General features: G+C 41.8%; 1 protein-coding gene and 1 long non-coding RNA gene across 3 annotated transcripts in view; both read right to left on the bottom strand.

Moving 5' to 3' along the window:
- Window positions 1-2,415, bottom strand: part of HSDL2 (hydroxysteroid dehydrogenase like 2) — a 61,133-nt gene extending 58,718 nt beyond the window's left edge. For both annotated transcript variants that reach the window (XM_010843586.1, XM_010843587.1), the window contains exon 1: window positions 2,312-2,415. In XM_010843586.1, coding sequence (XP_010841888.1) covers window positions 2,312-2,328 — 17 coding nt within the window. In that variant the 5' untranslated portion in view covers window positions 2,329-2,415. The remainder of the gene's footprint in view (window positions 1-2,311) is intronic.
- A 6,064-nt stretch (window positions 2,416-8,479) lies between these two features.
- On the bottom strand, window positions 8,480-26,825 carry LOC104991187. The gene is made up of 3 exons (XR_825579.1): window positions 26,706-26,825; window positions 12,394-12,611; window positions 8,480-9,201 (listed from the first exon to the last, which is right to left on the bottom strand). It is a non-coding gene; the product is annotated as an uncharacterized LOC104991187 (long non-coding RNA).
- Between the last annotated feature and the right edge of the window lie 376 nt (window positions 26,826-27,201).

Raw genomic sequence — 27,201 nt, 5'->3', positions numbered from 1 at the left:
TCAGACTTTATTTTGGGGGGCCTCCAAAATCACTGCAGATGGTGACTGCAGTCATGAAATTAAAAGACGCTTACTTCTTGGAAGGAAAGTTATGACCAACCTAGATAGCATATTCAAAAGCAGAGACATTACTTTGCCAACAAAGGTCAGTCTAGTCAAGGCTATGGTTTTTCCTGTGGTCATGTATGGATGTGAGAGTTGGACTGTGAGGAAGGCTGAGCGCCGAAGAATTGATGCTTTTGAACTGTGGTGTTGGAGAAGACTCTTGAGAGTCCCTTGGACTGCAAAGAGATCCAATCAGTCCATCATGAAGGAGATCAGCCCTGGGATTTCTTTGGAAGGAATAATGCTAATGCTGAAACTCCAGTACTTTGGCCACCTCATGTGAAGAGTTGACTCATTGGAAAAGAGTCTGATGCTGGGAGGGATTGGGGGCAGGAGGAGAAGGGGACGACAGAGGATGAGATGGCTGGATGGCATCACTGACTCGATGGATGTGAGTCTGAGTGAACTCTGGGAGTTGGTGATGGACAGGGAGGCCTGGGGTGCTGTGATTCATGGGGTCGAAAAGAGTGGGACAAGACTGAGTGACTGAACTGAACTGAACTGATCAAATTTGAAATGCTTACATTCTTTGCTCCAGCAGCTTCATTGCCAAGAATTTATTATGTAGATACACTCAAATATGTGAAAAACAAGATATGTGAATATGTGAATACAAGGATAATCATGGCAGCAAAGATGGAGTAACAGAAGACTAGAAATGATCTCGGAGAAGGCAATGGCACCCCACTCCAGTACTCTTGCCTGGAAAATCTCATGGACGGAGGAGCCTGGTAGGCTGCAATCCATGGGGTCGCTGGGAGTCGGACAGGACTGAGCGACTTCACTTTCACTTTTCACTCTCATGCATTGGAGAAGGAAATGGCAACCCACTCCAGTGTTCTTGCCTGGAGAATCCCAGGGATGGGGGAGCCTGGTGGGCTGCCGTCTATGGGGTCACACAGAGTTGGACATGACTGAAGCAGAAACGATCCGGTATCCAATGATGAAAATGAAAGTGAAAGTGAAGTCGCTCAGTCGTGTCCGACTCTTTGCGACCCTGTGGACGGTAGCCCTTCAGGCTCCTCTGTCTTTGGGATTCTCCAGGCAAGAACACTGGAGTGGATTGCCATTTCCTTCTCCAGGGGATCTTCCCAACCCAGGGATCAAACCCGGGTCTCCTGCATTGCAGGCAGATGCTTTATCCTCTGAGCCACCAGGGAAGGGAAGCCCCATCCAATGATGGGGGTAGGTTAAATAAATAGAACATTAAAAGTGAGAAAGATCTAAATGTACTGAAAATATGTCCCAAGACATATTAAATGACAGGTAAAAATAGCAAGATGCAAAACGGGGCTTTGCTACTATTTTGTAAAGTGGGGAGTGTGTTTGTACGTGTTTAGGATTGTGTACCCAAATATGTTTATAAATACACAGAGTACCTTTGGAAACCCACCAGAGAGTAAGTAGGGGATTGAAAGTTAAGAATAAGGAAACTCACCCTTCTGAGGTGTTTAAGTCTTTTGGCCACGTGCCTGTATGTTTCAAGCTAACTTCAGAACGAACATGTCACTCAGCTCAAAACATCCATACAGTACATAAACGGAAAACAGAATGGGATGGGAGGAGGGTACAGAGTTTACTTCTCAAGTCGAAAAAGTTCTGGAAACTGGTTGCACAACAGTGCAAACATATTTAACACTACTTAACTGTACACTTAAAAACGGTGACGATGGCAAACCTTATGTGTATTATAGCACAACTTAGTATCATCTCAAAGTAAAAAAAAAAAAAAAGCCTCGCCAAAGACACTCATCCTTTAAGATTAGCTTAGTTTGTTACTAACTTGAAATCCCTTTTTAAACACCCCTTATTTTCTCCTTCCAGAATTGAGAGTTCTGAACAAGTGGGGGACTCATTAAGTGCACAAGAGTTCCGGTGACCTTTCACCCAGAACTCGCGACTTCCAGCAGGACACGCAGCTGTATGTCTAAACCCCAAATTGGGACCCGCCCCAGAGGCAGCGGGATACGTCACTCCGGATCCTTTATGTGTGAGATATTAACACGACTGACACCCTGAAGTACATACCTCTGCGCTACTTTTCACAAGTTACCGCAGGTTAGAGGAACACTGCATCCAGGGCGAAACAGCGTTCCGGATCGCTCCGCGCAGTATCATTAATCCTCCTACCGCCGGGTCAGGGCCACCCAAGCTATCCACTCCGCCTGGCCCGGTTTCCTCCCCCACGGAGCCAAATTATGCTTACCCAGTGTTGGGCAACATGATTGCGGCAGATCGAAGTCAGAGGCGACAACGGACTCAACGAGCGACCACAGAAAGGCTGATTTTCCCCCAGCATTTAGCCCCGCCCCAGACCCCGCCCCTGGGGCCCCGCCCCCGAGCTCTGCGGGGAGGTGCCGGGCGCTCCAAGAGGCGGGAGGTGGCTGAGTGCGCCTGCGCACGCAGTGGGCCTCGGTGGCGCGCGGCGCTGGTTTCCTTCTCTCCGCAGCCTGCCCTCTGGAAACAGGCGCTACGCGCAAGCTCTGTGAGAAACAACTCCGCCCCGCCCCTCCTGCGGGGTCTCTACGGTGACAATTGGTCTCCAGCCTGCGCGTCTAGAGGTACTGGGCGCGTCAGCCGCCGAGTACGCCTTTTCCCGGCCTATGAACGTTTCCGCGCTGCCACGCGGAATTCCTTTGCCGGGGGGGGGCGTGGGGAGGATGGCCATTTGAGATGTGCATTAGGGACCTTGAAGGCTGAGATGCGGCTTCCCAGCGGACTTTGGCTCTTGGTCCCCTCGCCGTCCACGCTGGCACCAGGACGCCTGGCTGCCCGCGCGCCCTGGGAGGCCCGTCTTAGGAACGCTTTTCCTGGGCAGATAAACCCACTATTCTCCTAGAAGCCGGCCAGCGGCGCATTTCGACTCTCCCACTGAATCTGGACTAAAGCCAGCCGGAGTGCAGCTAGACAGCCCTGTGGTGAGGAGTAGCTTCAGAATCAGAGCTCTGCAGTAGTCAGTCTTGCCGAAGAACTCAGAGTTAACTCTGATTTTTCTACTCTTTGTCAATATCTCGGCGAGGAAACATCCAGGCTCAGTGCTAGAATAAGGTGAATTCTGGGACTTAGTATTGCTTTTGTAGTATACCTTGGACATAACTCAGCTACCCTAATGAACTAGAGACTGGCACAATACTTTTAGGGAGACGTGAAGAAATTCTGTTTTGAAGAGGTTCAGTTCAGTTCAGTCGCTCAGTCGTGTCCGCCTCTTTGTGGCCCATGGACTGCAGCACTCTCCCTGTCCATCACCAGCTCCCAGAGCTTACTCAGACTCATGTCCATCGAGTCGGTGATGCCATCCAACCATCTCATCCTCTGTCGCCCCCCTCTCCTCCCGCCTTCAGTCTTTCCCAGCATCAGGGTCTTTTCCAAGGAGTCAGTTCTTCCCATCAGGTGGCCAAAGTCTTGGAGCTTCAGCTTCAGCATCAGTCCTTCCAGTGAACATTCGGGACTGATTTCCTTTAGGATGGACTGGTTTGATCTCCTTGCAGTCTGAGAGTAGAACAGGGTAGAACAAGGGTGAAGAGGTAGAACAGGATAATCTTGTTATGTGAGGACTAGCTGAAGAAACTAACCTGGAAATAGGATATGTGCTCACCAACTCGATGCATATGAGTTTGGGTGAACTCCGGGAGTTGGTGATGGACAGGGAGGCCTGGCGTGCTGCGATTCATGGGGTCGCAAAGAGTTGGACACGACTGAGCGACTGAACTGAAGTCTCCCTTTTATCAGAAGCCATTAAATATCTCTCTTTACTCATTTATATCACTTTCCAGTGTCATAGGCATTTGAATTTTCCATCTATGATATGGTCCTTAGAGACTCCAGAGAATTTACTTATTCAAGAAGTATTAGCAATTATGGGTGCTAGTCAATGGAGATACAGCTGGACCAAGCAAAGCCAAGGTCTCTCCCTATGTAAGAGGAATGAGGAGTAACCAATGTGTTCTTTAGGCTGTCTAACTCTTTGCAACCCCATGCACTACAGCCCATCAGCCTCCTCTGTCCATAGGTTTTCCATGTGAGAATACTGGAGTGTGTTGCCATTTCCTTCTCCAGGCAGTCTTCCCAACCCAGGGATCAAACCCCTGTCACCTGCACTGGCAGGCAGATTCTTTAACACTGTGTTGAAATATTGCTGCTACTGCTGCTAAGTTGCTTCAGTCGTGTCCAATTCTGTGCGACCCCATAGACGGCAGCCCACCAGGCTCCCCCGTCCCTGGGATTCTCCAGGCAAGAACACTGGAGTAGGTTGCCATTTCCTTCTCCAATGCATGAAAGTGAAAAGTGAAAGTGAAGTCGCTTAGTCGTGCCTGACTCTTAGCGACCCCATGGACTGCATCCTACCAGGCTCCTCTGTCCATGAGATTTTTCAGGCAAGAGTACTGGAGTGGGTTGCCATTGCCTTCTCCAGGAGTTGACATATTAGGTGTTCTGAAAAGAGTGATGATAGAAACTGTTAGGTGAAAAAAATCCTCTCCATTCATTCAAGAAAGTGAAGACAACCTACAGGATGAGAGAAAATATTTGCAAATCATACATCTGATAAGGTATCCAGAATCTATAAAGAGCTCTTACAACTCCAGCAAGGAAAAGATGAGCAACCTCCAATTTAAACATGAGCAAAGGACTGCAATAGACATTTCTCCAAAGAAAACGTGAACAACCAGCAAGCACATGAAAGGAGGCCCAACAGCATTAGTTATTAGGGAAACACAAATCAAGACCACAGTGAGATTTCACTATACACCCACTGCTGCTGCTAAGTCACTTCAGTCGTGTCCGACTCTGTGTGACCCCATAGACGGCAGCCCACCAGGCTCCCCCGTCCCTGGGATTCTCCAGGCAAGAACACTGGAGTGGGTTGCCATTTCCTTCTCCAGTGCATGAAAGTGAAAAGTGAAAGTGAAGTCGCTCAGTCGTGTCCGACTCTATCGACCCTATGGACTGCAGCCCACCAGGCTCCTCCATCCATGGGATTTTCCAGGCAAGAGTACTGGAGTGGGGTGCCATTGCCTTCTGGATATTTGTAATAGAAAAGATGGAGCAACTTTCCTGGCAGTTCTGTGGTTAAGATTCCTCACTTTCACTGCAGGAGGCCTGAGTTTCAACCCTGGTGAGGGAACTAAGATCCTGCATGCCACCTGGTGCAGCCAAAAAAAAAAAAAGATGGAAATTACTGTGTTGGCCAAGATGTAAAGTAGTTGACACCCTCAAACATTGCTGGTGGGAATGTAGAATAGCACAGCCACTTTGGAAAACAGTTTTGCAGTTCCTCCAAAAGTTAAAGCATAGTTACCAGCCACTGGATGTCTACATACAGAAGAGCAATTCCACTTTTGGGTATATACCCAAGAGAAAGGAAACGTGTTGAGAATAACCACTAGATGGCACTGGTATTTTAAAATTCTCAATTATATAATACTGCAAAACGTTAATTTGTTAACGTTTGTGATATATGCTATAATCTGATTTGGATTAAGGCAAAAATAACATAAATTTCTTTATAGGATCGTTATAAAGGGGAAATAAGAGGATGCATAAATTTTAAGTTCCTTAAAATAATGCTTTATATCAGTAAAACAGGATGTGATGGTCTAATCTGTATTACTATTTTTTCAATTATCACAGAATAAGCAAATGTGCCTTCAGTTTGACTTCTAAAGTCTGTCAAGTTTAATTCTTCAGTGTTAGTGGTTTTCAAATACATAGATTGAAAATGAACTTAAATTGAAATATCAAAGGATATGTTAAAAGGGGCATTCCAGGTGGCACAGTGATAAACAATCCGCCTGCCAATGCAGGAGATTCAAGAGACTCAGCGTGGATCCCCGGTTGGGGAAGATCCCCCGGAGTAGGAAATGGCAGTCCACTCTGGTATTCTTGCCTGGAAAATGCCATGGACAGAGAAGCCTGGTGGGCTACAGTCCTTTGGGTCCCAAAGAATCAGACATGACTGAGCACACACACATGATGTTAAAAACAAGTTTAATCTTAAATTATCAAATAAGGATTCTTCTAATCCTGACCTTGTATAATAATATATTTTTTTAAGTGTATAATGCACTCAAGTTTGTTGACCACAACCCACATAAATAAATTTTTTATCCAGACCTAGTTAACTTTTCTATTTTATTTCAATCCATTGTATACTACCCTGTTTTTTTTTTTTTAAGTTGATTGTAACCTACAACATTATTTCAATGACTTATTTATGGATCATAACCTACCATTTGGAAAACACTGCTTTAGTGTGTTGTAATTTGCCATTGTAATTTTTCAACTTTTTAAGATATTCTAGGTTCCTTCAGTCAAATGTAAAATTATTATTTGATGGTTAGAAGCCAACAATGGAGAAGGCAATGGCACCCCACTCCAGTACTCTTGCCTGGAAAATCCCATGGACGGGGGAGCCTGGTGGGCTGCCGTCTATGGGGTCACACAGAGTCGGACACGACTGAAGTGACTTAGCAGCAGAAGCCAACAATACCATGTGACTAAGAGCAGGTGCTTTCAAGGGCATTTGAAGAGTCAGGGATCACTTGAAACTTTCATTTCTTTCACCCACAAGATAGCACACCCTACTTTAGAAGGTGAAATGGAGAAATCCTTGGGGGTTTTGCGTATACAACAGTGGTTTCTGACAATGTACCAAATCTTCCCAGTAGGACTCCTCACTGTACCTTTTGTTGTTCAATGACTTTTTGCCACTCATTTAAGATATTAACCTCTTTGCTGTATTATAATGTCTGTATTTTTCTCATAGTACATTATTCCAACAATCTAACAAAAGTGAAACTTTCTCTGTAATATCACCCTTGAGAGATAATCATTGTTAATAGTTTGGCATGTATGCTCTGAAATTTTAATATAGATTTTGATTGCATTTAAAGCAAAAGGGTGGATCACAACAAACTGTGGAAAATTCTTAAAGAGATAGGAATACCAAAACACCTTTCCTGCCTCCTGAGAAACCTGTATGCAAGTCAAGTAGCAACAGTTAGAACCAGACATAGAACAGACTGGTTCAAAATTGGGAAAGGAGTACGTCAAGGCTGTTTATTGTCACCCTGCTTATTTAACTGATATGCAGAGTACATCATGTTACATGCTGGGCTGGATGAAGCACAAGCTAGAAGTAAGACTGCCAGGAGAAGTATCAATAACTTCAGATATGGAGATGACACCACCCTTATTGCAGATACAGAAGAGGAACTAAAGAGCCTCTTGATGTGTAGGTGAAAAGAGGAGAGTGAAAAGACTGGCTTAAAAGTCAACATTTAAAAAACTAAGATCATGGCATCTGGTCCTATCACTTCATGACAAACAGATGGGGAAACAATGGAAGCAGTGACAGACTTTTCTTTCTTGGGCTCCAAAATCACTGCAGACGGTGACTGCAGCCATGAAACTAAAAGATCCCTGCTCTTTGAAAGGAAGCTATGACAAACCTAGACAGCATATTCAAAAGCAGAGACATCACTTGGCCAACAAAGGTCCATATAGTCAAAGCTATGGTTTTTGCAGTAGTCATGTATGGATGTGAGAGTTGCACCATAAAGAAGGCTGAGCGCTGAAGAATTGATGTTTTCAAACTGTGGTGCTGGAGAAGACACTTGAGAGTCCCTTGGACTTGCAAGGAGATCAAGCCAGTCAATCCTAAAGGAAATCAACCCTGAATACTCATTGGAAGGACTGATGCTGAAGCTGAAGCTCCAATGCTTTGGCCACCTGATGCAAAGAGCTGCCTCATTGGAAAAGACCCTGATGCTGGGAAATGGAGGGCAGGAGGAAAAGAGAGTGACAGAGGATGAGATGGTTTGGTGGCATCACCAACTCAATGGACATGAGTTTGAGTAAGCTCCAGGAGTTGGTAATGGACAGGGAAGCCTGGTGTGCTATAGTCCATGGGGTCGCAAAAAGTCGGACACAAGTGAGTGACTGAACAATAAAAAGCAAAGGGGAGATTGTTAGTGTTACTCACTTAGTCATGTCCAACTCTTTTCGGCCCTGTGGACTGTAGGCCTCCAGGCTCCTCTGTCCATGGAATTCTCCAGGCAAGAATACTAGAGAGGGTAGCCATTCCCTTCTCCAGGAGATTTTCTCAACCCGGGGATCAAACTCAAGTCTCCAGCATTGCAGGTGAATTCTTTACCATCTGAGCCACCAAAGAAGCCCAAAAGGGAGGTTATATATACTCTATTGTTTTGGAACCTGTTTTTGTTTTAGTGTATCACAAACATCTTTTCAAATTTACACCTAAAAGTTCACCTTAAATTTAAAAAATTAGATGTGTTATCCACCCGGGTCCTTAGACTCTTTAATCAGCAGAAATTTATAAGAGGCTGGAGGAGAAATTCAGGCAAGGCTTTCCTGGGACTTGTAATGCAGCACTAGGGAGAGAAAACAAGTTACAGGTGCCCTTGCTAGCTCTCCTTAAATGGAGTGAGGGTAGGGGCAGCTCCATGGGTCTGACAGAAGGGGTGGCTTAGGTGGTCTGCCACCCTTGTGGTGGTGCTGTGTGCAGAGATCACGCTCAGTACCCTGCTTTTGCTCCAGGCACCTCAGAAGTGGCCGTTGGTTTGTGGCCTTTTTGTATCACTGTTCATAATCACCCTGACTGCCATGCATTCAGCTGTTTTTAGTCCCTTATAGTTTCTTTGTATTCTGTTGCTCCATGAACTCCTTTTGTCCATGTTCAGGCACTCCAGTAAAAGGTCCCTGATCCCAGGTCCAAGACTATCTTAGGTTCATGGTTTTCTTTTATATGAATGTACTCCAAATTAATGTTACCACTTGTGATGGTATTTCAATAGTTTTTATTTTTTATAAACAGTATTGCAATAAAAGCCATTGTGTGTACATCATTGTTCACTAGTCAATGTCTTGCTTAGCAGTGGATATGTTTTCTAGTTCTGGCAAATGTGAGGTCTGCTGGAGAAGGTTTTCTGACTTTAAGAAAGAGACCACTGAATATATCAGCTTTCTTCTTCTAATGTTATTTCTGGACATGATGCTTGGAACAGCTGCTTTGGTCTTGAAACCACGAGAGGAACTAGCCTTCCCCTTTCCATAGCTCCTTCAAAGGTGAACTTTCTCCTATAATATACAGGAAAGGGAGTTAGGGGGCAGTTGTCTAAGAACCCACCTAGGTCTTCACCTAGCTTTCTGATACTCCCCCTGCTCAAAGGCACAGTGTGGGTTTTCCTCACTTTGCAGCTAGCCAGCTCTTACAATTCTTGGAGACAGTTCCCTCAGTAGACAACTGCTTCCTTGCCTGAGTACAGTAGTGGAGTGGGTGTGTGGATCAGGCCATAGTCCATTTTTCGATCTGTTGATTTGTTTACTACTCAATTCCCACACAGCTCTTTACCAAAGAGCTGAGGCTTACATGAGGGAACTACCATCTCTCTGTGTGCTGTGTGTGCTAAGTCACTTCAGTTGGGTCCAACTCTTTGCAACTCCATGGACTGTAGCCTGCCAGGCTCCTCTGTCCATGGAATTCTCCAGGCAAGAATACTGGAGTGGGTAGACATTCTCTCCTCCAGGGGATCTTCCCAACCCAGGGATCGAATCTTGGTCTCCTGCGTTGCAGGCAGATTCTTTACCATCTGAGCCACCAGGGAAACCTATCTCTCTCTCTCTCTCTCTCTACCATCTGAGCCACCAGGGAAACCCATCTCTCTCTCTCTCTCTCTCTCTCTCTCTGCATGACAACTGCTGTGTCAGACTTATTTGCCTACCCATTACACATTCTCCACTTCTTACCAATGGTATATCTCTATTATTAGAGGTGGCAGTATGCCCAGTAAAAACATTGCATCTCTCCAGCCTCCCTTGACTAGGGCCCCATGTGACCAAATTAAGGCTAATGAGGTAAGCGGAAGATATTGGGAAGAACTTCTGGGAAAGCTTCTTTAAAGGGCTTCCAGACATCTTGTGATGTTAAGAATGAAAGCTGTATGTTCGCATACGCAGCACTGTTTATAATAGCCAGGACATGGAAGCAACCTAGATGTCCATCAGCAGATGAATGGATAAGAAAGCTGTGGTACATATACACAATGGAGTATTACTCAGCCATTAAAAAGAATACATTTGAATCAGTTCTAATGAGGTGGATGAAACTGGAGCCTATTATACAGAGTGAAGTAAGCCAGAAGGAAAAACATAAATACAGTATACTAACGCATATATATGGAATTTAGAAAGATGGTAACAATAACCCGGTGTACGAGACAGCAAAAGAGACACGGATGTATAGAACAGTCTTATGGACTCTGTGGGAGAGGGAGAGGGTGGGAAGATTTGGGAGAATGACATTGAAACATGTAAAATATCATTTAAGAAACGAGTTGCCAGTCCAGGTTCGATGCACGATACTGGATGCTTGGGGCTAGTGCACTGGGACGACCCAGAGGGATGGTATGGGGAGGGAGGAGGGAGGAGGGTTCAGGATGGGGAACACATGTATACCTGTGGCGGATTCATTTTGATACTTGGCAAAACTAATACAATTATGTAAAGATTAAAAATAAAATAAAATTAAAAAAAAAAAGAATGAAAGCTGTATGTTCGCATAACAGAACATAAAGTAGACTGGATCTTTAATAAACATGGAATGCCATTGCAGCCCTGAAACCATTACTTCTTTTGCACAATGAATAAATTTTTATCTCGGGCACTATTATTTTTTGTCTTCTGTTATAGGTATCTGGACCTAACTCTTAAATGATACTTTGTCTCAAGGCAAAGTATCAAAAGACTATAAACCACTGAAGGGAGTTCCCTCTGGAACCAACCAGATCCTTGGTTTCATGTCTGCATTTTTCCCTGAGAGCATTAGTTTTGTTCAGATTTCTTTCTTTAAAATTGTCTTTAATATTTCCACCACTTTTCAGGAACTCCCAAGCCCTGCTCACAGGAGTTGGTCTCACGCTAACATCCATCCTCCCTTCCCTAGCCATTTTCCCAAGAGTGAATTATTCATTTTATTTATTTTTGTTAATCTTTCTTTATTTGGCTGCGCTGGGTCTTAGTCGCAGCACTGTGGATCTTTGGTCCTTGTTGTGGCATGCAGATCTAGTTCTCTGACCCGGGATCCAACCTGGTCCCTGCACTAGGCGCGTGGTGTCTTAGCCACTGGACCACCAGGAAAGTCCCCTACTCATTGTATTTAGAATATGACTTTAGCAAGAGATCCGTGATGGCTGTAGGTATTCCAAGTCCACTTCCCTTGGAGATAGTCTCACCTAATTCTTCCTGGTATCCAGTAAGTGACTACTATGTTAAACACACCCACCTTTCCCAAACTCAGGCATTACTTCTGAGATACAGTAGTCTACTGTGAGTACATGTACTCTTTCCAAGCCGAGAAAAAGAAACATTTGATTCTTCTGTAATCAACATAGCTTCAACCCTGCTCACTGTAAAGATAGCATTTTATCATTTTATACTGAGGAACAATGTCAGTTTTTTTATCTTCTAACTTTCCAACTGTGCCTACCATTGGGAAAATACGGACATTTTAAGTTAGCTTAAGGATCAGGCCCATAATTGAGCCATCTATCTCTTGCTGGCCATTAGTTTGCTACACAAAGACCAGACTTTGGAATTCCCCCATGTCTTTCTGCTATGCCAAATTAAATTCTCAGAGGTGTCATCCTCCCACTACACTCTACTAAATTAAATTTTTGATTAAGGTCTCCTACTCCCACTGCTCCAGGAGAAGAGAGGCTATATGAAGACATTATCCTCTAATACAACCAATCCTCCACCTCCAAGAGTGGGGTGTGGAGGTGGGAAGACTTGCTTTTCCAGTTACATAAATAACATTCTCACAGCGAAATCCTCCAGATTGTTCTTTCGTTTTTCTGCTACTGACCTTTTGCTTGTTTGCCTGCTCAAGGCTGAATGTTTGCCTGGTGCCCTGGAGGATCACATGAAGCAAACATCTTCTAGAACTACACTGGGGAGGGACAGCAATCATTTTTTCCAGTTGTCTGGCATCGCAAGAACCATTCCACCAACCTTGTAAACTATGACCAGATTTTTGCACAAGACTATTTCAACCAAGGGCAAATAAGGACAAAGAAAAAAAATATATATTCTCTAACCAATCAATAGCCAGATATGACTCCTTGTTAAACAGTTGTATCAAAAATTTTAGGGGAAGGTTTGACTTGACCATAGTGAAGGCTTATTCTAGTGAAAAATATAAGTATTTCCTATTAAAGATATGGTCTCAGATTGCTAAGAAGGGACTATTTTGTCTCATATAAGAACACTTACAATATTATAGACATCTTTTTTTTTTTTTCACTGTGCTGGATCTTCACTGCAGCATGTGGGCTCTTCATTGAGGCTCGTGGGCTTGCTCCAGTTGCAGCACGCAGGTGCTTCTTGTTGTAAAACACAGCCTCTCCAGTTGTGGTGCATGGGCTGAGTTGCCCTGTGACATGTGGGATCTTAGTTCCTGATCAGCCGGTAAGGGATCGAACCTGCATCTCCTGCATTGGAAGGTGGATTCTTAAACATTGGACCACCAGGGAAGTCCAATAGGCATCTATAATATGTATTGACCTCATATATCTGTAGACAAAAGGAATACCAAGGCAGTAAAGGCAAATCAACTCATTATAGTAAGCCAACTTCAGTTCAGATGGGAAGAGTTACAGGCAACAGGTTCATGGGAAAAGACGGGTGAAAAAAAGGAGTTGTCCCTTTCCTTCTGCTACTCTACTCACAGCTATTCCTCCACGTTCCGTCTTTGAAATGACTAGGGTGAATCTCACATTAGGTAACTGTTTAGGCATAGATAAGTTAAGGGAGAATCATGATAAGGACTGGTGAAAGACAGTATAGAAAGCTGCCAGAGAACAGTGGGAATATTGTAATGAAAGTCATTAGTTACCACATAATTTGCAGGGAAAATGGAAGTCCAGGAAAATGAAAAAAAAAATGAACCTGAACCAGAGAAAATTTCTAGTATAATAAAATAGGAAACTGACATAACCCTACCACAATATGAAGAATACCCTCCAATTTGTATCCAAATTAAGGAAGAAAGTGACATTTAACAAGTGTTTCTTCTAAGAAACAACTCAGAACCATTTTTAAGAAAATAAATGGGATAGACCTAAAGGTCCAGCAGCTATCTGAAATTTGACAAAATAAGGACTAGTGCTTCCACAGTATGTGTACTGAGAACGTCCAGATGTACAAGCTGGATTTAGAAAAGGCAGAGGAGCCAGAGATCATCATGGAAAAAGCAAGGAAATTCCAGAAAAACATCTACTTCTGCTTCATTGACTATGCCAAAGCCTTTGACTGTGTGGATCACAACAAACTGGAAAATTCTTAAAGAGGTGGGAATACCAGAACACTTTACCTACCTCCTAAGAAATCTGTATGCAGGTCAAGAAGTCACAGCTAGAAATGGACATGGGACAACGGACTGGTTCCAAATAGGGAAAGGAGTACATCAAGACTGTATATTGTCACCCTGCTTATTTAACTGATATGAAGAGTACATCATGTGAAATGCCAGGCCGGATGAAGCACAAGCTAGAATCAAGATTGCCAGAAGAAATATCAATAAACTCAGATATGCAAATGACATCACCCTTATGACACAAAGATAAGAGGAACTAAAGAGCCTCTTGATGTGGGTGAAAGAGGAGAATGAAAAAGTTGGCTTGTATAGGAGAAGGCAATGGCACCCCACTCCAGTACTGTTGCCTGGAAAATCCCATGGATGGAGGAGCCTGGTAGGCTGCAGTCCATGGGGTCGTGAAGAGTCGGACATGACTGAGCGACTTCACTTTTAGAAAAAAAAAAAAAAGTTGGCTTGAAACTCAACATTCAAAAAACTAAGATCATGGCATCTGGTCCTATCACTTCATGGCAAATAGATGGGGAAACAATGGAAACAGTGACAGACTTTTTTTTCTTGGGCTCTAAAATCACTGCAGATGGTGACTGAAGCTATGAAATTAAAAGATGCTTGCTCCTTGAAAAAAAAGCTATGACAAATTTAGACAGTGTATTGAAAAGCAGAGACATTACTTTGCTGACAAAGGTCCATACACTCAAAGCTATCGTTTTTCCAGTAGTTATGTATGGATGTGAGAGTTGGACCATAAAGAAGGCTGAGCACCGAAGAATTGATGCTTTTGAACTGTGGTATTTCGAACTGAGAAGACTCTTGAGAGTTCACTAGACAGCAAGCATATCAAACCAGTCCATCCTAAAGGAAATCAACCCTGAATACTCATTAGAAGGACTGATGCTGAAGCTGAAGCTCCAATACTTTGGCCACCTGATGCAGAGAGCCGACTCATTGGAAAAGACCCTGATGCTGGGAAAGATTGAAGTCAGAAGGGGATGACAAGGAGATACAGAGTAACTCTTCACTCCTTAAGTATGGGCTGTACATAGTGACTTCTTTCTGAAGAGTACAGTATGAAAAGGGGAAAAAAATAACAGTGAAGAAAGCTGACAAATATTGTCTCAGTCAGGTGATCAAAGTCAACAAAGCCTCATCTAACTGTGAGCAAAAACATCAGACAAATCCCAACTGAAGGACATTCTGCAAAATACTTAACCCGTACTCCTCAAAACTGTCATGGTCATCACAAAAAATGAAAGTCTGAGAAACTGTCCCAGCTAAGAGGATCCTAAACGGGATATGATAACTCAATGTAATATGGTATCCTGGATGGGATCCTGAAACAGAAAAACAACATTAGGTAAAAACTGATGAAATCTTAATAAAATATGGGTGACAGATGATAACACTGTATCAATATTGATTCATTAATTGTAACAAGTATGTCCAACTAATGTAAGATAATAATAGAAACCGGTGTAGGGCATACAAGAACTCTGTGCTATCTTCACAATTCTTTTGTACATCTTAAAACTGTTCTAAACAATAAAGCTTATTTTAAAAATTTTAAATCTTATAATGCTACATAAATTAAAAAAAACACACACACTATTTTAAGTGACTGAATGAATTTGGAAGAAACTAAGGGAAATGTCTAAGGCAATGATTCTTAATGGAATTTACACCCCAGAGAATATTTGTGAATGAATGTCTAGAAACATTCTGCTGTCCCATGTATGTGAGGGATGGTACCGGAATCTAGTGAATGGAGTCCATGGATGCCGCTAAGTGTTCTACAGTATACAGGACAGTACATCCCATCTCCCTGAGAATTATCCCATCCAAAATGTGCTGAGGCTGAGAAACGCTACCCTAATGCATGAGGTTTGGAGACCTATATCTGTGCTGACAGAAATAGGCTAGATTTTGTGCATGTGTAATATTTGACACATCCAAAATATGTATGATATATATGTAAATTATGAGATAATAAGAAACATCTGTGAAACTGTCACCCAGCTAAAGAACTAGAAATCATGAGTCATGTGCTTCTCTGATTTCCACCTCCCTGCTTCCTCTCTAAAAGTCACCTCTGAGTTTTGTCTTTACTTCTCCTTTGTCTTTTATAAAATTGTGCATGTGTTTGTGTGTGTGTGTGTGTGTATACATAATACATTGGTCAGCTTTGCATGGTGGTGGTTCCTTTCCAACTTTATAGAAATAGTATCTTAGTATACAGTTATTTTCTGATTTTATTTTTCATTCAGTATTTTGGTTTGACTTATCCATATCATTACTTATTGTGTTTTATTCTTTTTCACCGTTGTATAGTATTCCATCATGTGCCTATGCCACAATTTATTTGCCCATCTCTCTTGATGGACATTTGGGTTATTTGCATCTATATTATATAGAATAATAATAGCATAGAATAGCAGTGGTGCTATGAAGAGTCTTTCATATGTCTCCTAGTACATATTTTAAATTTCTCTAGGTTATGTACATATAGGAGTAGAAGTACTCAAGTATGGATGTCTTTAAGTTGAAATTATGTTAAGAATTCGTCTTCTATCCTGAAATCATAAAGACAGTCTCCTAAATGTTATTCTAAAAGCTTAAAAACTTTGCCTTTCCTTTCTGAGTCACCTGGAGCAACTTTAAGGTGGTTGTTATCTATATTTGGAATGAGGTAGAGATCAACGTCCACTTTTTCCCCCCAATTGATCTAAATGTCTCCTGTGTCCTACATCAAGTTTTCATTTATATCCAGATCTGTTCCATTAAATAACTTATCTATCTCTGTGGAAATGCTGCATGTTCTTGATTATTTGTCTTTTTAAATTTTAATACTTGGGGAGGCAAGTCCTCTTACGTTGTTATTCATCAAGATTGTCTTAAGTTATTATAGAAGTTACTTCATCAAACTCCTGGGAAAATCACTTGGGACTGCCTTGAATCCATAGATCATTTTGAATATCTACATCTTTACAATTTAGTGTCTTCTAGTCCATACATGGGAGAAGGCGATGGCACCCTACTCCAGTACTCTTGCCTGGAAAATCCCATGGCGGGAGGAGCCTGGTAGGCTGCAGTCCATGGGGTCGTGAAGAGTTGGACACGACTGAGCGACTTCCCTTTCGCTTTTCATTTTCATGCACTGGAGAAGGAAATGGCAACCCACTCCAGTGCTCTTGCCTAGAGGATCCCAGGGACGGAGGAGCCTGGTGGGCTGCCGTCTATGGGGTCGCACAGAGTCGGACACGACTGAAGCGACTTAGCAGCAGCAGCAGTCCATACATGGTGTATCACTTCTTTAGGCTGTCTTTTCTAAGTTTCTTTCCATAAGATACAACAGATACTTGGTCACATGTATTTCTAAGTATCTTTAATTTTGCTTTCATACAAAATTTGATGGCATTCTGTGTGTCTGTGTATGTGATAAAATGTACAAAATAAAACTTTTATACTTTCAACAGATTTTAGGTGTACAGGTCTGTGGCAATGGTATTACCATTTTTCAGTGATATTTTCTCACTGTTGTTGCTGGTATATAAAATGCAGTTGATTTTCATGTACTCGGATTATACCTAGATTTCCTACTAAACTCATTAATTTTAATACCTTTTACATACTTCTGGATTTTTCTATATAATCCTCCTAACTGCAAATAATAGCAATTTGCTTTCTCCTTTCCAATATTCATAGCTTTCATTTCTGTTTCTTGTCTTACTGTACAGGAACTATGGTATAATACTGAATAGAAACTTAAGCAAAAGGACCAAAACATAAGCAAAAGAAGATTAAGACCTTTTATTTTGTTAAAATTAAGAGTTTTTGTTCATCAGATGATAACACAAAGAAAATGAAAAGAGAAGCCACATTCTGGGAAGAAGGTATCTACTATGGCTATTACCAGGGACAGCTAAAAATCAATAAGTAAACAACAGTCAAATAGGAATTTAAAAAAGGTAAAATACATCAACAGACATACTGAAGAAGATTCGTGACTGGCCAGTAAAATATGAGATAATATTCAATTGTATTAATAATCAAAAAGTGAAAATGTAGGGCACATATGACATTTTTAGACCCAATGGCAAAATTTTAAACTTGTATTAGTTACAATACCAATTGACCAATTGAGGGTATGAGCAATGGGAGCTTTCAAATACTTGATAATGGTGGTAGTGAAAATTGATAAAATCACTTTGGAAACACAGTAAAGATGAAGATTACCAAATTTCATGACTTTTGAATGCATAACCTAGATTGTCAAACCTAGAGAAATCTCTGAGTGCCTCAGGAGACAGGTACCAAAATATTCACAGAAAAATTATTTATAATAACACAACAAGAAGCAGAAACTAGAAACCACTCAAATATCAATCAAGAGAAGAAGGGATACATTGCAGCATATTCTCATTGAGAAATACTGCACTGAAAATTAAGGAAACACATGGAATTAACCACAGAATCAGAATATTAAGTGAAAAAATCAAGTGGCAAAAAGATATTAAAAATATTACACTGTTTATATAAAGTTCCTATGGTTTAGGAATTTGCACACCTTTTAAAACTATTAAGAAAGCAAGAATGAGTAATCATAAAACTCAGGATTACCATTCTTTGCACTGGGATGGGAGAGATTAGAAATGGGGTTAGAAAAGTACAAAAAGAATCTTTGAGACTTCCATGGTGGTCCAGCAGCTAAGACTCCACACTGCCAATTCAGGGGTTACAAGTTGGATCTATGATCAGGAAACTAAGATTTCACATGCCATGTGGCAATGCCAAAAAAAAAAAAAAAGACCTTCCAATTTTGCCTTTGATATCAATTTCTCAAATTCTCCTTGGTGGTCATTTTATGATTATGCTTAATAATTTATGTAAATGGAAATGGCAACCCACTCCAGTATTCTTGCCTGGAAAATTCCATGGACAGAGGAGTCTGGTGGGCTACAGTCCATGGGATGGCAAAGAGTCAGCCACGACTGAGCAACTAGCACGTGTAAGTTTATTAAATTTTTATTTTGAAATAAATGTAGACATTCAGAAAAACTGTAAAATGTCTACAGAGCATTCCTGAATACGCTGTCCAGCTTCCCCTAATATTATTCTCTTGCATAACCACTGTACAATAATCAACTAATAAATTAATAATCATACATTATTAGCGAACTACAGATGGTGTGGGGTAGGCAGAATTTTAGCAGTTTTTCCCACCTTCCATCCAACAATATTCCCATTCCCTGGTTATTTAAACACTAATTGTAAGTACTGCTGTGAAGGGATTTTCAGGTCTAATTAAAGTTCCACATTAGCTGACTTTAAGAAACAGGGATTACCGGACTCAAATAAGAGCCCTTAAAAGCAGAAGCTTTCTCTGGCTGATGGAAGAAAGCAGAAGAAGTCCTACAGATCGAGGGTATCAGAAGGACTAGCCTCAGCAATGCTGCTGCCTTAATCTGAAGGAACTGAGGGTGATCCCTGGCTGACAGCAAGGAAACAGGAATCTAGGATCTGGAGGAATGGATTCTTGCAATAACAGGAAAGAGTTTGGAAGCCGACGCTCCCCGAATGCTCCAGATAAAAACCTAAACTGGACAATTCCTTAACTTCTGCATTGTGAGATTAAGGAGAGACTCAGTCAAGCCCATGCAAGTTTCCGACCTATAGAATTGCCAGATAAAAATTTGTATTGTTTTAAGCTTCTAAACTTGTACGTGGTAATTTGTTACAGTGGAGAAGGAAATGGCAACCCACTCCAGTATTCTTGCCTGGAAAATCCCATGTACAGAGGAGCCTGGCAGGCTACAGTTCATGGGATTAGAAGAGTCAGACAGGACTGCGAGACTGAGCAACAGTTTGTCACACAGCAACAGAAAACAAATAGCCTTTGTATTGTATCTATTTATCTACTAATGTCCTTTTCTGTTGTAAAGTCTCACACTGCATTTAGTTGTCATGTCTCATTAGTTGCCCCCAATCTGTAATATTTTGTCAATCTTTGCTTGTCCTTCATGGTGTTGACAGTCTTGAAAAGTCTGTCAATTCTTCAAGAAAAAAAATTTTTTTTAAATTGCAATTTGAGTTTCTCTGATGTCTTCTTGGGGTTAGACTGAGTTATGCATTTTGGAATGGGATATGATAGCAGCAATGTAACCTTGCCAGTGCAGTCTATCAATAGTTTATCAGTTCACGTCAACATGTCACATTACTGCTAATTTTGACTGCTTAGCTGAGATGGTGTCTGGTGGATTTCATTGTAAAGTTATTATTTTTCTCCATAATTAATAAATATCTTAGGGGAGATACTTTGAAATTATGCCACTATCCTATTTCTTAAGGTTTGCTCACTAATTTTAGCATTAATTGGTGGATCTTGTCTGCAGCAATTATTCTAATAGTGGTTTTCTATTCCCTGTATTCCTTCTATGCTTATTAATTAGAATTCTTCTGTAAGAGCTATCCTTTCCCCCTTATTTGCTTATTCAATTATTTATTTATGTAAGTATTGACTCATTATTTTACTTTAAAGGCTGTATAATACTATTGTTATTTATTTTGTTGCTCAAACTATTCCCCCTTTGGTCCCTGGGAGATCTTTCAGCTAGACTCCTGTGTCCTTTTGGCAAGTCCCTATCATTTTAAAAGTACTTTGCTGCTGCTGCTGCTAAGTCGCTTCAGTCGTGTCCGACTCTGTGCGACCCCATAGACGGCAGCCCACCAGGCTCCCCCGTCCCTGGGATTCTCAAGGCAAGAACACTGGAGTGGGTTGCCGTTTCCTTCTCCAATGCATGAAAGTGAAAAGTGAAAGTGAAGTCACTCAGTCGTGTCCAACTCTTCGAGACCCCATAGACTGCAGCCCACCAGGCTCCTCCGTCCATGGGATTTTCCAGGCAAGAGTGCTGGAGTGGGGTGCCATTGCCTTCTCCGCAAGTTGCTCTAGGCTCATGTATTATTTTTATTTCTGCAGCCCTAGAATCAATGACTTCTCTGTGGAGTCCTGGTTCCTTTTATTGGGGACTGATATTTAGTAACTAAAATGTTGGTAAAGTTAATGGGGTGTCATTGGCTCTCTCAGCAGACAAAACTTAGAAATACAAGTATACATAGCAACCATACATACCAACCAATGCCTATACACATATCTATATCTAATTCTGCTATATTGTACCTCTCTCTATATATACATGTATACACTGTAAATCATTATACTTCAATAAAATACATATGTACATGTATATGTAAGATAACACCATGAGATGAAAAAAAGAAAAAATCTGACAAGAATTGAAAGAATGAGGGGAAAAATAAAATTATATAATTTTAAAACATAAAAATAGAAAGGAATCAAACCACTACTATAGAAATCTGAATTATGGTTGGAGAAAATAGGCTTGAGAAGTTGTACAGAAAGTAAAGGAAAAACAGAAACATGACACTAAAGAATAAATACGGAAATGATCAGAGATCCAATAAATAACTAGTTAGCAATGCTAAGGAAGAAAACAGACAAAGTGAAAGTGAAAAGTTGCTCAGTCTTATCTGACTCTTTGCAACTATATAGTCCATGGAATTCTCTAGGTCAGAATACTGGAGTGGGTAGCCTTCCCCTTCTCCAGAGGATCTTCCCAACCCAGGAATCAAACCAGGGTCTCCTGCATTGCAGGCAGATTCTTTACCAACTCAGCTATGAGGGAAACCTAATAAATATTGAAATGATCAGAGATCCAATAAACAACTAGTTAGCAATGCTAAGGAAGAAAACAAAGCTTAACATAAATTTAAAACAAAATTTCAAAATCAAAAGAAAGACTGTCTCTGCAAGGAACAACGTGTTTCACGTATTTATTTAATAAGATAGTCACTGGTTACTACGTGGGAGGCATTGTTCCAGTTGTTAAGAATACATCAGCAAACACACACAAGTATCACTGCCTTAATGCTTTTACATTTTAGTGGAGGGAGACAAACAATGAATAAAACAAGTAGGTTATGTATGTCAGAATAAGGAGAAAAATAAAGCAGGGAGGAGAAGAAATAACAGGGGTGAGCATGATATCCAGTTTCAAGTAAGAGTGGCCCAGAAAGGTCTTACTGGGAAAATTACATGCAAGGAAGGCTATGAAGGATTCTAGAAATGAAGGAGCAAACCATGCGGGGGAAGAGCGTTCCAGGAAGAGTGAACAACAAGTATAAAGGACTCTGAGATGGGAACCTGCCTGGTCCCAACTAGGAACAACCAACCTAACGTTCAAGAAAGAGTTCTAGGCTAGAGAAATTTGGTACTCTTCAGGCTATAGATGATATTTAAAACCCTAAGACGTATCAAGAGAGTGAGTATAGGAAAAGAAGGTCAAAGGCTGGGTCTTGAAATATTTGAAAGCTGTTAAGGCAGAACCAGGCAAGAAGATGGGAGTGACCAGAGACAAAAAACGTAACAAAAATGCAGTTTCCTGAGAACCAAGTGAAGAAAGTGTATCAAGGAAGAAAGTCAGTCACAGTCACTCAGTTGTGTCCCCCTCTTCGCAACCCCATGCACTGTATCGTCCACGGAATTCTCCAGGCTGAAGTGGATCCCCTTCTCCAGAGGATCTTTCCAACCCAGGGATGGAACGCAGGTTTTCCACATTGCAGGCGGATTCTTTACCAACTGAGCCGCCAGGGAAGCCCATCAAGGAAGAGGGAACAGCCAACTACTGCTGATGGTTTGATTTAGATGGGGTCTGAGAACTGCCCATTAGACTGATTCTAGAAAAATCAAAGACTTAAAGACATAGCCTAAATAACTATCTAAATTTCAAAGATGAAGAAAAGCTCTTCTAAGGATCAGTCTTTTCCATCACAGTTATACGATGCTGAAGGAAAGTAGGGCTATAGTTACAGCGTTCCTGACTCAATAGTTCTTCATCTACTGAAGTTTTACCTTAGATAAGTGATGGAATATATAGACTCGGGAAACCACTCAAGGTTCCTTCTAAAAAAAATCTTGAAAATTTATTCTTCTAACTGAAAGATGATTAAAAAACACAACACGGTCAATTATTTCTAAATAATGTGATGATTATTTTTTAAAAAAAATTTATTTTGCTGCACTGCATCTTCGCTGCAGCATGCCGACCCTTAGCTGTCCTCATGTGGGATCTAGTCTCCTTACCAGGGACTGAATGCAGACCCCTGGTTGGGAACCCAGAGTCTCAGGGTAGAGAGTAGATTGTCCCAGTTGTACCAGTTTTAAGGACAAAAGCTCAGTGCTTAAGGGCAATGATTCTTTAAAGAGGGTAGTGATTATCACTCAAATTGTTCTCTGGCCTTGTCTCAGACTCATGCCTAAATCTCAAAGGACTTTCTCAGAATAAAAATGGAAAGGTCTGTTTTATTAAAAACTCTCAGTGACACTGGGACCTCGGTGATATAGTATGACAAAAGGAAAATTATTCTTGAAAATCCACAGCAACTTCAACATGGGCTGGCACGTGCCACTACCGGTCAGGGACTGAAGACAGCACCTTCAGCACAAATGCTCAAGTCCTCTGGACTGGTCTTACTCGGCGCTTCACATGGAAATGACTACATCAGGGCCAGGGATGCGCTCAGGAAAATGGATACAACTCACGATGGCAGAGAGGTCAGTGAGTAGGTGGGAAACACTTTCAAGTCTCTTCCTCAAACAGTTGAGAAGGACTTTGAAGGAAGGCGCATCATTCAACAGATTGGGCAGAGTCTGTCAGACTCAGTGTGTGTCAGCTATTATAACCTAGTCTGACTACCAAGTTGATAGCACCTGAAAAATATGAACTATACACCTATACATTTTCCTTCAGCCTCTGAAGTTTGCTATTGGCATTAACTATTGAACAAATAACATGTGTTTAAGGGAACACTTGGCAATTTTTTTTGTTTTATTTTTGAAATAATTATAGATTCACAGTAAGTTTTAAAAGAAGTACCAAGAGGTGCCAGAAACTCTTCACCCAGTTTCTACCATTGGTAACGTCTTAATAATTGTAACAAAGTCAGGAAATTGACATTGGTACAATCCATAAATCTCACTCAGATTTTACTGGTTTTACATGCACTGTGTGTGTCTAAAGCTCGATGCCATTTTATCATGTGTAGGTTTGTACAACCTCACAATCAAGACTTGCACCATCACCACAAACATCCCCCCTGCTATCCTCCCTTATAGTCACACCTGTCTCCTTCTCCTTCTGTATCTTCCCTCACCACCACCCTGCCGTCCCCCTTCTAACCCTTGGCAACTGGTAATCTGCTGTCTATCTCTGTCATTTTGTCATTTTGAGACTGTTATATAAATGGAATCAGACAGTTTATAGCCTTTTAAGTTTAGCTTTATTTCACTCAGTATAATTTCACGTTTGTATTTTAGTGTATATATGTCAGCAATTATGATTCTGTATTTGTCAGGGGATAAAATGATATTAAAATGTCTCCCTCCTAGATTCATCAAATGGCTGGTCTTATCTCTGACTTAAATTGGGATCTTTTTATTTTTCTATCTTAAGTATTATATTTATATCTTAAGTAATCTTACCTATAAACATGAATAGGGTAATGTGTGTGTGCTAAGTTGCTTCAGTCATGTCAGACTCTGTGACCCCATGGACCACAGTCTGCAGGCTCCTTTGTCCATGGGATACTCCAGGCAAGAGTACTGGAGAGGGCTGCCATGCCCTTCTCCAGGGGATCTTCCCCACCCAGGCATCGAATCCACGCCTCTTATATATGTCTCCTGCAGAGAGGCCCTTTCTTTAGCACCAGCGCCACGTGGGAGGCCCAAGCAGGGTAATAACGTTGGTTAAATGTTAACTCCACTGCATACTGCAATGTTTTAAGGCAAATGTTCAAAGGTTACATTTTGTCCAAACATTATAATTGAGGGAGTAGGGAGTCTCATTTGATGAAAGTGTTTCAGGGCACTTTCTTACAATAAAAATTAGAATAAAAACAAAAGAAGGTAAAGTGTTAGAAAATTTAAACTAAATTATTTTAACTGTCTTACTTTTCAAAAGTATAGAGCACTTAGCAAATAAAGACTGTGTTATCCTCTTCATCATCAGGAAGCCAGTATACAGAACATATAGCTCTTTATGTCAAGCCAGGTCATGTGGGTGATTATCTGATTGTTCCAGAAACTCAGAAACTTGTTAGGCCACAGCTTTCTAATGCCATATGGATTACAGGAATAGCTAGTATTCTAAAAGTGGTCATAGAAGAACTAAATTCTATTCTATATATTGCTTTTGAATCAGAGAAACTCACAAACCTATGGCACTCAATCCATGAAAAATCTTTTAAACTTACGACCAAGAGGCAGGGGAGGGGGCAGGGTTTCACCTTGTGTTCTGTCCCGAGTTCTTTTCTTACTATCTAGGCTTCTGTTGTAAAACTGGATGTGAGTGGTCTAGGAAATGCCATACAGCTCTGTTCATTTCAGTCAAGTACACTTTACACTGGAGACTTTTCAGAGTTATTGTTGGTACTATGGACAGGGAGTGTGAGACAGACTTCACATTTATTTTTTAATCCTGAAATCTGCTAGCTATCATAAGGCATTGGCTAAGAGAAATACAACTTTTAAAAGTATAAACTGGTTCAGCTTTTGGGAATAATTTTGTCAATATCTATGAATCTGAGAATGCTTATGCCTTTTGTCCTGCAATTCTGCTTCTAGGAATCTATTCCTTGATACAATCATATACAAGCAAAGATGCTCATACACATATGATGTTCTTTGCAGTACTGTTAATTATTTTGAATAATAAGAAACAAGGTAAATTTCCACTATTTTGGAAAAGCTTAAATAAAATTATGGCACATGAAACTATGAAATAATAGGCAGTATTAAAAAGAATTAAGTAGATGAGAAAAATCTCTAGGATTTTTAAGTGGAAAAAGGAAAAAATGGTGAGGGTCTTGGAAGTATGCATGCACAACTGTTAAGTGGCTATCATGGGCAGGGGTAGCTTGTGAAGAAAAATAATAACTTTTTATATTTAATATTGTTTTGAATTTTCCAAAATGAGCATGTATGTATATTATTACTTGCATAGCTTAAAAAAAATCAAGGCAATTTTATCAACAGAATATATCCCTCAAACAACAAGAAGACCTCATCAGCTACTTATCTTGCTGGTATTTTTAATACCCATCTGGCAATGTAGGGTGGCAATGTTTACAACTGCAACTTCATATTTAGATTTAACATAAGAATCAAAGTATATTTGACCTTTTGAAAAGTGGGATTTAGGTTAGATACAGTATTTTTTAAATGACCTTTCTTAATAAGATACCTGAGCTATTCAAAAATTGTGTTTTGTCAACAAACAAATAATACACTAAGGGAGGAATGCATGCAACCGTCAAGACTGGAACCTAATTTTCTTGGTCAGCCCTGCAGTGCTCGGCAAATAGTAAGCAACAAATATTGACTGAACGATGGGTGAATCAACAGTTTAAATCTTTTCAGTAGCGCCCACTTTTTAAAAAGCAGGATAGTAGCAAGGATAGATGATGGAGCTTCTAGTTACTGGCTTTTCAAATGAGGCTGAGAAGGAGCTGTCCCCTCTTTCTACCCAGGAAGTTAAGAATTTGGTGGAGGACAGTGTTCAGTGGCTCACGTCTGGGCGATCTGTGAATCGAAAAATCATTCAATTTCAGAACCAAACAGAATATGAGGGGAAACAACTGAGTTGCCACTAGTTATACTCTTATAATTTTGCTCAGACTAAAAGGAAAGGGTTTCGGTGGGTGTCAAACTGTCGGCAAATCACTTATGTCTAAATTTTCATCTAAAAAACGAGAATAAGCACTTTCATAGGTTTCTGTTGTTTATTTTTTAATAGGGAAAATGTGTAAACTTTTATAAAATGCTACCAATATAGTGGCCATTCCATACAGTGCAATGAATGTTTCCTATAAATTTAATGTCAGACTGAGTGGAAAAGCACTCAGCGACTAAAGCTGTATATTCTCAAAGTTCGGGGTAATCTCATTCACCTCTTTCATCCCAACCTCATCTACCGAGCCGGTGCGGGTCACCAGGCGGACGACCGGCGCTTCCCTGGGCTGCCAGGCCGGGGGAAGACCACAGCCGGCGCCTGGCCTCGGTGCTCGGGGCCGAGCCGACAGTCTCGCCCACCCGGGGCAATTTCGCGGCGGTTCTGGGGCTCTCGTGGGACACTCCTACCTACTGTCCGGAGTCGGGTCCCCAACGTTTTCCCCGCTGGTAGAGGGAGGTGTCCAAGCTAGGGAGCCCCGGGGCGGAGGAGCCGGAAGGCAGGCGAAGCCCGCGGGGGCACGGGGCGGAGGGCGGGTGGGAGGCGGAGAAGCGGGAAGCACAAGGCGCGCGCTCCCGCGAGCACAGGAGGCGGGCGGGGACGGGGGGCGCGCGCTGGGGCGGGGCACCCGGAGGCGGGGTCTCTAGGGCGGCAGCAGGAAGAGGGCGCCCTGGAGCCGAGCCGGAGGGCGGCTGAGGGCGGGGCCCAGGGAGGGCGTCGACGCTGAGGGGCGGGGTGAGGCGAGGCGGGGACGCGCTCGGGGGGTGGGAAGGCGGGGGCGCGGCGGTGGCGGGAGCGGTCCCTGGTCTCCGCCCCTGTTTCCCACTCTCTCTCCACCTCCGACCGGCCCGGGCTCCCGGAGACGGCGCCGTTTGCCGGTTCCCGGAGCCGCCCTGTTGCCGCCGC

Source organism: Bison bison, unplaced genomic scaffold, assembly GCF_000754665.1.
Source record: "Bison bison bison isolate TAMUID 2011002044 unplaced genomic scaffold, Bison_UMD1.0 scf7180017864183, whole genome shotgun sequence".
NCBI lineage: Eukaryota > Metazoa > Chordata > Mammalia > Artiodactyla > Bovidae > Bison > Bison bison.
This window is presented reverse-complemented; position numbering and strand designations above follow the sequence as displayed.